The following is an 11,291-nucleotide window of genomic DNA, read 5'->3' as shown; positions in this document are numbered from 1 at the left end:
ACAGCATCCTCCTCTCTGACACCACCCACAGAGAGTCCAGCTCTACCCCCACAACGTCTTTATGTGGTCTTAGTGTGCATTACACTAAAAATAACTTTTCTTAAAGGACAGATAATTTGCCTATAAATACTTGGTTTTAGCGAGACTTCTTTGTGTTTCCCGCTCTGAATGTATTGTACGTCTGATATGTTAATCCTCATCCAATTGGACAATGTGTTCTCAGAGTCTTGAACAGATGGCTGGAAAAAAGATACAGACAAGGACCTGCACTTTATGCACAAAAATACACACAGTCAGTCTTTTCTCTCTTATTGAAATATTCAGACTGATCTCATGATAATACCAGTACTGTGTCTTATCCTTATTTTCCCCTGACTATACACAAATAGTCCTATGGAAAGAGTGCCTTAACTTCCTCCTCTGATCCCCCCCACCCCACTACCTCAGGTCCCATGAGCTGCGATCGAAGGTCTTGTCCCTCCAGCTGCTCCTGTCCATCCTGCAGAACGCCGGGCCCATCTTCAAGACCAACGAGATGTTCATCAATGCCATCAAGCAGTACCTGTGTGTGGCCCTGTCCAAGAATGGTGTTTCCTCCGTGCCTGAGGTCTTTGAACTCTCACTCTCCATTTTTCTCACTCTCCTCTCCCACTTCAAGACGCACCTCAAGATGCAAATCGAGGTAACATTTTCACTGCAGCAGCTTGTGCTTGTCAAGAAAATTTCAAGTTTTGTTGATGACTTCTCACACTGAAATTGTAAGGGTAAAGAACATTTAAAAAAAATTCTCTGCTGACAACTTGAGTAGACCTTAATGCAATAATCATAAAACACTACATTTTGCAGGGTTTTTCAGTCTCAACACCTGATGTACTTCTATCCCATTCAAATTTTAACATTTACTGCAGCTGCTTTACAGTAACCACATATCTTTACTGGGAAGCTTTTAACGTGTTGCAATAAACGCCATCCACATTTCCAAAACACACACACACGTGCTTTCTGACAACTGTTACCGGCTGCTCTTCTTCATCAGCAGTTTGCTCTCAATGTGTTCAGTGTTTTTTCTTTTAGTTTTTGATTCATTCAGGATAAAACCTGATGAACCAGTTGGCTAGTTACATTTGCTATATTTATACATCCACCCACCACAATGGGAAGCAACAGTTTGACACCTTCTTTGACAGCTGACAGTGTTTCTAGGAAACGGCAAAAGTGGAAGAATTGCAAAAAATATGAATCAGAATATCAAAATATGAACAGATTGCAAAAATGCGTACTCCTTTCAACACACGTTACAAGTTCACATTCACCTGCTTTACTATAATTAAATTAAATAGACATTGTGGTTCTTTTCACAGTCGTCTTTCCCTGTTGTTGTTGAAAATCACCACACACGGCATACTCTGACACTGACAGTCCGACTCCATTTCTCAATGCAGCCGGCATCTGACACAAATGATGTATGGGAGATTGTGGTTTTTCACAGAGTACTGTAACATTCTTCCACCTCGGTGCAATTGAGAGTTGCTCCGTGACCTCCTTTCTGCTGCCCAGAGTTTATTGTTGTGTTTGAGTTGGCCCAAGGCTGATGACCACCTGCTGTGTCTACTGAAAGAAACTCATGTGGAGAATGCTGTGTGTTGTGTTGGCTATCCAGGCAGTTAATGATTTTTTTTCCCCTCTCCTGACTCTGTCCGCAGGTGTTCTTCAAGGAGATTTTCTTGTACATTCTTGAGACGTCCACAAGCTCCTACGACCACAAGTGGATGGTCATACAAACCCTCACTAGAATATGCGCAGGTTTTCATTTTAATCCATTTTATTGATCGTTTTGTCTAATTTGATAATGAGATATTAATGGAGGCTTCTGGTTCACAATACCTGACGTCTTACAAAATAGGTGTCGGCTAAATGTCTTTAAGCACATCATCATTTTTTTAAAGGTTTCAATTCATTTTACGCATATAATTAACCTTTAATTATTTATGCTTGCTTCAGACTCCATAAAAAGCTGTGTACACAGCCTGTATTTGTTTCACAGATTCTCACTCACAAACTCCATGTGTTTCTCTCAGATGCCCAGAGTGTGGTGGACATCTACGTGAACTATGATTGTGACTTGAATGCTGCTAACATATTTGAGCGGTTGGTCAATGACCTCTCGAAAATTGCGCAGGGTCGCGGAGGCCATGAGCTTGGCACTACCACCCTACAGGTGAGGGTTCTTCTCTTTTTTTCTTTTGAATGTGTTTTGCTATATTTGGTATTTTTGTTCTATAAAGGTTTAATATTTGTTATGTTTTTACAGTTATTTCTAATGCTGTAATTATTTTCGTATTCCTTTTTAGGAGCTGACCCTGAGAAAGAAAGGCCTTGAATGTCTAGTGTCCATCCTGAAATGTATGGTAGAATGGAGTAAAGACCAATACGTCAACCCCAACTCCCAGACTAGCCTTGGTAAGAGACACTGAACATGAATATAATTTATCAATCAATAAGAATATTACCTTTCTGTTTGATTCTAAACGCTAAATATCTAGTATTAAGACACAAATGTAGTATAAATCATGTTTGTATTTTAGTCTTAGTCAATGAAAGAGAAATCAAACACATAAGTAGCCCATCACTAGTTTGGAAGGAGGAATTAAACTCCAATTGTTAATCACTGTATTCCACATTATATCCAGACGTGATCAGAAGTAGTTTGAATTTACCTTCAGTGTTCCATTACAGATGGTACATGCAAGAATTGTTTGTGTTCCTGCGATTATACACTTTGTTGGCTTTGCCCATGAAAACCCTGACTCAAAGAACCCTCAATGGTCTATGGAGAAGGGTTAGGGAAGATGTATGTCAGAGATGAGACTTCCAAGGCTATAACTAAACCTTGCCTCTGATCAGCCTGTTTTATTGGCAACAGGTGTGAGTGATAAAGCTTAGACTAAAACTAAGCAATACCTGCAGCCGAGCCGCTGTGAAACACCCGTCTACAACATACAGAGCATATTCTGTATATGAGACTGGCCCCTGGGTCTTCTGCACACCAGAGGATATCTGTTGTTTTCCAAAGAAAACTAAGGAGTAAGTGCAACTTTGTAAAAGGGCTGCAGAAGATATCTTACAAGCCCATTGTACTATCCACATGTCAGCTGCGGGCCAAGCTGTCAAGACTAACCTGCAGAGGCAGTGAAACTTAGTACAAGTCATTAGTAAACTAACAGTAGCTCAGGGGTCAGAATTTAAGCTTTGAATGTTAAAATCACTCTGCTGGCTGACAAAGGACTATTTTCGAAGTGCAATAATATTTTTGAAAAGTTTAATGCATTCCAGCACAATATAGCTCATTTCAATTGTACCTTGTTGTGTCATTTTCCCCTCTTTTTGTACATCTTCAAAGCAAGAGCAGGTAATGGTAGAAAAGTACACAGTTTTTGCTAGAACGTGTTGCTGTGATAAGAATTGGTTGTTTTCAGCTTATTGTGTCTGTAGCTTTAGATGATTTTGTACTAGTCCAGCCTTCAGTAACCTGTATTGTTTGTAGGGTTTTCCATTACCCTCTTACGTCCCATACATTGTAACCAGAACCATGTACGAATTCATTAAAGGAACGGTAGAAACACTTTTTTTCTGAACTCGATGGGTAAAAATCCTGCTTGTTAAGCTCATGAATATGTAATGAACACATAAACAATACACATTTTAACAGTAACACATCTTTCAGTTCATTGTCCCTCCTCCCTCTACATTCTTATATAGTTTTTTTCTCTCTATGATGTAAGCCTAAGAGTGGGGAACACACTGCCAGCTCACATTACTGTGACACTGTCCTGAATGTTTTAAAGAGTTTCCAATGGGTAATCAGACACCTGGCCCTAGCACAGGGTTATAGGGTCAACCCGCTCCAGCAGCAGCAGCCGATGCCCTGCACCCGTCTCGGCTGGCTTAAAAAAACACCTCTCTTGGCCTCTAAATTCTTGCTATGCTCCTCTTTGACTGCCTGGGGCTTTCTAGATAACCCACCTTTTATAATATCCTCCCCACATACCATGCCTTGTACCTGCTCAGCATGAGTAAGTGTGTGTTTTCTGGAGTTTGTTAGGCAGTGGTCTTGTCTGCATGTGAGTAACGCCAGTGTGCATACCCTCCCTGCCAACAACAATCATTAAGATGGGTTGGGGGTCATTTTGTTCTCTGTGTTGCAGTTTCCCTTTTCAATTACTGAAGTCTCTCTCCCACAGTAGAAGCATTAAGTTAGCTCATTTTTAAGACTCCAGGATGGCTTTGTGCCAGCAAAAGAGTTTCCATTAAAAACTCACGCCTTGTGATGGTTTCAGGATGTTGCTTCTTAGAGTATCAATTGCAATACTTGGTTTATTTCCATTTGTCTATAACTCTTTTTGGATTATCTTATGTTGTGTGTTTTGCTCTTCAGGCCAGGAGAAACCATCAGAACAGGAGAGCACAGAGACCAAGGCCCCGGAGACAATAAACCGCTATGGGAGCATTAACTCTCTGGACTCCACAGCCTCGTCTGGCATCGGCAGCTACAGCACCCAGATGTCCGGTACCGACAACCCTGAGCAATTTGAGGTCCTCAAACAGCAAAAGGAGATCATCGAGCAAGGCATTGACCTGTAAGTTACCGCTACGTAAACTTTTATATTGCATTTTATCCTTACGGTGTTGCTGCATTGGCTACAGTATGTTCACTGTGTTTGGATTCTACACAGGTTCAACAAGAAACCAAAGAGGGGAATCCAGTACCTTCAAGAGCAAGGCATGCTGGGTACAACCCCAGAGGATCTTGCTCAGTTCTTGCACCAAGAAGAAAGGCTTGATTCGGTAACAAGTCACCCTGTTTTCATTCAATTTCTCAGCTAAAGCCAAGCGCAGACTACACAACTTTCAAAATCATAGACATGAGGGCGCACACTCTGATCTCAGACGAGGTGTGCAGATTACAAGATTATCCCACTTGAGTCAAATGATCACGATATGCATAAAAAAATGCGAGAAGTCACTGTTGGTTAAATTACGCCAGTTTTTGAGGTGCACATGTTATGCATTCTACCCCAAAAAACTGTTTTATGTTGTTTTTTGTTGCGATAAACCTGATTTTAAACATAACACACAAATTTGAACACACAAATAATGTTGTAGGGCACCTGTGTAGCTCACCTGGCAGAGCATGTGCCCATATATAGAGTTGTACTCCTCGATGCAGTGGCTGTGGGTTCGACTCTGACCTGCGGCTCTTTGCTGCATGTCATTCCCTCTTTCCCCCCCCCTTTGTTTCTTCAGCTGTTCTATACAAATAAGGGCCTAAAATGCCCAAAAAAATTATCTTAAAAAATAAAATAATGTTCAGGCTGAACTGAACTGATATTTTGTTACTGAATTTATTTCAGTATTCTAGTAAAGCATAATTCATATCAACATCATCACCTGCCTTTGTGCCGACTTGAGGCCTTTGTCTTGAGAAATATGTCCGGGAAGGCAAATCAAGGAAAAGTCTTATAGTCTGTACTATCCTATGAGCAATAGACAGTAAGACAGAAATAAAATGCTTGTCAAATAAACAAATAGCCAGTCTAACTCAACAAACTCTGCACTTTCTCCCTTGTGCATCAGCCAGCCAAACCACACAGAAGCCACACAATAATCTAATCCCTGTCCACCAGCAGCGGACATTGTAACTCTAATGAGGAGCCCACTCGCTTTGATTGGACAGCCTCGAGGGTCTCTGTGCACAGCGGTAATCAGCATTAAAGAGTGTTCATAACATTTGGTTAGAAACAAGGGCCCTTGGATGCAGTGGCACAACAGCAGCGTTAAACGGAGTGGATAACCATGAAAGTCTATCATGTATTTATCTAATCCACACTGACTGGATAGAGCTGCTGTTAGAGCAATGCTTCTTATTAGTGGAAATTGTAAGTGGTGAAAGGCAGACAAATACGTACTCATTTACAGTGTTGAAGTACATTTTCTTTGTCTGCTTTCTCTCTTATGACGTGAGAAATGTTATTCGAAGAGCAGTTTATTGCAATTCTATCTAGTGTTGAGCTCTCACTCTGTTCAAACCAAATTCAAAACATGGGGGTGTAACAGCACAGCCTTTCTGTTCTCTTGGCAGGATTTTCTGACTTGTTATTTGTATTTTACATTGCAGTATGTTAAAATAAGACTGCCCTAACTTTTGCTCTCCTAGACTCAAGTGGGAGAATTCCTTGGGGATAATGACCGTTTCAATAAAGAGGTGATGTACGCCTATGTGGATCAAATGGACTTCCAGGGCAAAGACTTTGTTTCTGCACTAAGGATATTCCTGGAGGGCTTCCGGCTCCCCGGAGAGGCCCAGAAGATTGACCGGCTCATGGAGAAATTTGCAGCGAGATATCTTGAATGCAATCAGGGGTGAGTTTACTCTGGCCGGAAAATCCTGACTACGGAAGTAGCTGAATTTGATTTAACATGACCCACATACAAGATATGCTATTAAAATGCATTGTGTTTTTCTTTACCCTCCTCTTCCCTTCAATTTTCCAGGCAAACCCTCTTTGCCAGTGCTGACACAGCATACGTCCTTGCCTACTCGATCATTATGTTGACAACAGACCTTCACAGTCCACAGGTAAGCACTCCTCCTCAGGGAGGCAGCAGGCTTTGGGAATGTCTTTTGACAGCAGTCAATTCCTCAGATATCTTTGCAACCTAAATCACAGAGACTGCATGTGCAGCTTTTGACCCATATCCTTGTTGTTGTCCGCAAAGGTGAAGAATAAAATGACAAAAGAGCAATACATCAAGATGAACCGCGGCATCAATGACAGCAAAGACCTACCTGAGGAATATCTCTCAGCGATCTACGACGAGATTGCGGGGAAAAAGATTGCCATGAAGGAGACAAAAGAGATCACCATGAAATCCAACAAGCACAGTGAGTCTCGCTGCTATGGGATGTCCCAAAGGGATAATAAATACTAAGACCGTTATTATCAAGAGCTGATTACATGATGTCTTTGTTGCTGTAAGGTTTTTGAGACACATTGCAAAGAAATCACAAAACTTCAGAGTTGTATGCAATGCTGGAACTCTTCTTGAAACAATACAAATATTAATAATAATATTAACCCTAACAGACATTGACTTGTTCATATTTACCATCAATTGTTCTGTGAAAAACAATTAAATCGGCCTCTTAACATTTTAATAGGCTAAAGAGGCCTATTATACCTTTTTGTCTCTCAATAGTTCAGCCTCCTTATAAACACTTTGCAGAGCTTGTTAGATAAAAGCTGCAAGTGTTGTCTTGGCGAAGTTTGGTGGTGTGTATGAGACTGAGTATTCTGTGTGTTCATGTCGCTGTTGTTGATTCCTGCTCAGGTGTGGCTAGCGAGAAGCAGAGGCGGCTGCTGTACAACGTGGAGATGGAGCAGATGGCCAAGACGGCCAAAGCTCTGATGGAGGCAGTCAGCCACGTGCAGGCTCCCTTCACCAGCGCCACACATCTGGAACACGTCAGGCCCATGTTCAAGGTAGCAGACAGAGACATACGCACACACATCTATGTGGGACATATGCAGTTTTACACAAAAATGACACGCGTCATCCCTCTGTTGTTCCGCAGCTGGCATGGACACCGTTCCTGGCAGCTTTCAGCGTGGGTCTACAGGACTGTGATGACACCGAGGTGGCCTCACTGTGTCTGGAAGGCATCCGTTTTGCTATCAGGATAGCATGTATCTTTTGCATACAGGTACTGCAGTCTTGACTGGAGGATTAGTGTCTGACTGTATCTTATATTGTACCTTGCAGTATATTGACACACTACCTTTTCTTTTTTTTGTCTCAGTTGGAGAGGGATGCGTATGTGCAGGCCCTGGCGAGGTTCACCCTGCTGACAGCCAGCTCTGGCATTTCAGAAATGAAGCAGAAGAACATTGACACCATCAAGACCCTCATCACTGTGGCCCACACCGACGGCAACTACCTGGGCAACTCCTGGCACGAGGTATGCTGTTCTACATAATCTAGTATCTAGTATCTCTCTTCTCCTTTCCTGATTCAAGCAATGAGCTACAATAGGCCTCAATTCCAAATGGGAAATGTACGTTGACGCTATGCGCAACATGAATCAATTTTATTACATTAGAAAGATGTCTGAACAATGTATTAAAAACAAAATAGAGTTACATTTTGGTAAATACAGTTTATTCTGTTTAACCTTGTTGTTCAAGCAGTACAAGTTTTAAACAACATAAAAAATAGAAGCTTACCCAATGACTCCATTCTGTCCCAGTTTTTCCAGTGTCAATTTTTGTTACTTTCTCTATGTCTTTGTTTCTCTCAATATGACCTGTCTTGCCGCTTCTCAGATCATGAAGTGCATCAGTCAGCTGGAGCTGGCTCAGCTGATCGGTACAGGGGTGAAGGCACGCTACATCTCAGGGACGGTGCGGAGCAAAGATGGCTTTATTACAACTACGAAGGAGCAGAGCAACGACGAGTACCTGGGTCTAGGTCAGCACCAACTGATACATATTGCAAAGCAAGTCCAATGTACTGGACTATTCCTGTGTTTTTCAGTAGAGCTATACTTTTAATAAATAGTCAAAACTACAAGCTATTTATATAATAGTATTTTTTTTATATGTAATTATCTGTGCTTTGCTCTGTAGTTGGAGGGACAGTGGACCGTAAGCAGATTGCCAGCATTCAGGAGTCCATCGGGGAGACCAGCTCTCAGAGTGTGGTGGTGGCTGTGGACAGGTACTGTAATCACCCTGACCTGAAAAGAAAATCTGGAAAACTCAATTTTTCATATAATTCTATGTATTGATCAAACATCTTTTTTTTGCTTCAACATCATCCTCTTAGGGTTTTGGCAGAAATGCAAATCTGTCCATGCAATGTGGCTTTTAAATAATAACTGTCATGTATTTTTCTACTTTAGGATATTCACCGGTTCTACCAGACTGGACGGTAATGCAATAGGTGAGTCTATCTACTTTATATAGTGCTATTCCTATTTCTACAAGGACAGGAACATTCAAACTATTTTTGATCGCCGTGAGTCACTTTGCCCGTACAAAGCACCCTTGCTTTGCTGATTGCCAACATCTTCTATCTATTCCTTAGTTGATTTTGTGCGCTGGCTGTGTGCTGTGTCCATGGATGAGCTGGCCTCACCCACACACCCACGCATGTTCAGCTTGCAAAAAATAGTCGAGATCTCCTACTACAACATGGGGCGCATCAGGCTGCAGTGGTCCAGGATTTGGGAGGTTATCGGAGACCACTTCAACAAGGTGGGTGAGGATTGGTTACACCAGGGATGGAAATCGTGAAACGGAAGCACATTTATTAGACCTGGATAGATACAGTATAGTTCTGTTGTGTAGAACAAAACTAGAAATGGTGTCATTGATAATCTACATGGCCCAAAATCATGAGGTCAAACTATAGATAGAGGTTTGTTTACTCTTCTCTATGTAGGAAATAGATAGAGGACTGTTTACTTTCTCTCCCACCTACTTGTGTACACAAGGCTGATTTTCAGTCACTGATAAACACGTTTTTTTAGTTGGTTGTTCAAGGACACATCTCTCAATGAGTAGCTGCAAACTGGGTTTATTGTTTTTAAATCCTCAAAATAGTCATTTATCATGTTGTAAAGTAGATTTTAAGATTAGTTTTTTTTCCTGCTGGAGGGTGAACTCTTTCTTTTGTGCATTAACAGTAAATGCGTGTTAATCCGTTGCAAGTCTTACTGAAGGAACCGTTGGAAAGCTGCAAGCTTTACATTTAAGAAAATGGTTTAAAACATGTTTTATCTCTGTGCAGGTTGGCTGTAATACCAATGAAGATGTGGCAATTTTTGCAGTGGACTCTCTCAGGCAACTGTCCATGAAATTTTTGGAGAAGGGAGAGCTGGCGAACTTCAGATTCCAGAAAGACTTTCTGAGGCCCTTTGAGCACATCATGAAGAAGAACAGGTAAAGTAGTATAGATAGATCGACAGATCGATCGATCGATAGATCAATCATTGTCATTGTGCTCAGAGTACAATGAAAAAAATGTATGAAATAGAACAAAGTAAACAGTGGCTACAGCTCTTGGAAAGAAGCTGTTTTTCAGCCGATATGATTTGCATTTTATTGCTCTGTACCTTCTCCCGGAGGAGAGGGGAGAGAACAGGCAGTGTCCAGAGTGGGATGGGTCCTTTTTATACTGCTGGGTTTCTTTTGCAGTTGGCCAGTGTAGATATGGAGCGCAAACACAAGGCTTGTTCTGTGGCTTTGAGTATTTCCTATTTCTGGGCTGTTTCTCACATGGCTGCAGACTCGCTCTCCCCTCCTCCCCTCAACCTCTCTAGCAGCTCTCTGTGTCGTCTGATATTCATTCTCTTTCTTTCTGTCTCTTTCTTCCTCCATCTCTACTCTCTCTCTGACATTCGTGTAGCAGTGAGTAAGCATAGTGTTCACTCAGAGAAAAAGCAGTAAGCAAACATTTTGCTTGACCCATTTCAGTCCATTTTCATTACGCTTTCAGTGAATTCATGTGAAAAGCCTTTTTATTCCCAGCTTGGTCTGAATCGTTCTTGAATAGATTTTGAACAACTCTCTACTATTTTGCTGTTGTAATTGCCTGCGTGCAAAAGGCAAGCTGTTTTACTGCAGCACACTTTTCATTCATGTGAAAGAGTAGCAGTGGAAGTCTAAATCCACCCACAGATTGAACAGGCTGAGAGCTTCAACAGAGAGGAGATGGCAGGCAGCCATGTAAACCCTGCAGCGCAGTGTGTCCATTAGACTTGCTGCCCTTCTCTGCGTTGGTGTTGGTGTGCGTGTGCGTTGTAAGCAGTGGCAGAGCTCTTCTCTCATTCATAAATATTGACAAATTGGGAATGCTCTTCATTTCATTTTCTTTTATGGCAAGAGCTTTTAAAGATAATTTTCTTATGCTTCTTCATCTGCTGCGCCCCTTCTTTCTACTCCTCTTCCTCAACTCTTTTCCTCCCTGTCCTTCTTCCAATCCCTTGTTCCTCTACTCTTCTTACCCGCTATTTCCTGTCCAGGTCTCCCACCATCAGAGACATGGTGGTGCGCTGTATAGCCCAGATGGTTAACTCCCAGGCGGCGAACATCCGCTCTGGCTGGAAGAACATCTTCTCTGTCTTCCACCTTGCTGCTTCTGACCAGGACGAGAGCATTGTAGAGCTGGCCTTCCAGACCACCGGCCATATCGTCAGTGAGTCCAACACACACACACACACACACACACAC

The 11,291-nt window shown here is 41.9% G+C and overlaps 1 protein-coding gene across 9 annotated transcripts in view; it reads left to right on the top strand.

Annotated features, from left to right (window-relative positions):
- Positions 1-11,291, top strand: part of arfgef1 (ADP-ribosylation factor guanine nucleotide-exchange factor 1 (brefeldin A-inhibited)) — a 54,843-nt gene that overhangs the window by 35,921 nt on the left and 7,631 nt on the right. For 3 of the 9 annotated variants that reach the window (XM_032504410.1, XM_032504408.1, XM_032504407.1), the window contains 20 exons: positions 224-292; positions 448-682; positions 1,704-1,803; positions 2,079-2,218; positions 2,352-2,460; positions 3,401-3,409; positions 4,436-4,637; positions 4,734-4,845; positions 6,215-6,420; positions 6,553-6,637; positions 6,778-6,943; positions 7,390-7,541; positions 7,634-7,762; positions 7,859-8,017; positions 8,382-8,526; positions 8,685-8,775; positions 8,960-9,000; positions 9,145-9,314; positions 9,850-10,001; positions 11,084-11,256. In XM_032504410.1, coding sequence (XP_032360301.1) covers positions 224-292; positions 448-682; positions 1,704-1,803; positions 2,079-2,218; positions 2,352-2,460; positions 3,401-3,409; positions 4,436-4,637; positions 4,734-4,845; positions 6,215-6,420; positions 6,553-6,637; positions 6,778-6,943; positions 7,390-7,541; positions 7,634-7,762; positions 7,859-8,017; positions 8,382-8,526; positions 8,685-8,775; positions 8,960-9,000; positions 9,145-9,314; positions 9,850-10,001; positions 11,084-11,256 — 2,645 coding nt within the window. The remainder of the gene's footprint in view (positions 1-223; positions 293-447; positions 683-1,703; positions 1,804-2,078; positions 2,219-2,351; positions 2,461-3,400; positions 3,410-4,435; positions 4,638-4,733; positions 4,846-6,214; positions 6,421-6,552; positions 6,638-6,777; positions 6,944-7,389; positions 7,542-7,633; positions 7,763-7,858; positions 8,018-8,381; positions 8,527-8,684; positions 8,776-8,959; positions 9,001-9,144; positions 9,315-9,849; positions 10,002-11,083; positions 11,257-11,291) is intronic. The other 6 variants (XM_032504414.1, XM_032504411.1, XM_032504415.1 and 3 more) reach the window with 3 other exon arrangements.

The sequence above is a fragment of the Etheostoma spectabile genome, chromosome 22, assembly GCF_008692095.1.
Source record: "Etheostoma spectabile isolate EspeVRDwgs_2016 chromosome 22, UIUC_Espe_1.0, whole genome shotgun sequence".
NCBI classification, from domain to species: Eukaryota; Metazoa; Chordata; class Actinopteri; order Perciformes; family Percidae; genus Etheostoma; species Etheostoma spectabile.
The sequence above is the reverse complement of the archived record's forward strand: the minus strand, read 5'-3'. Positions and strand labels throughout refer to the sequence as shown.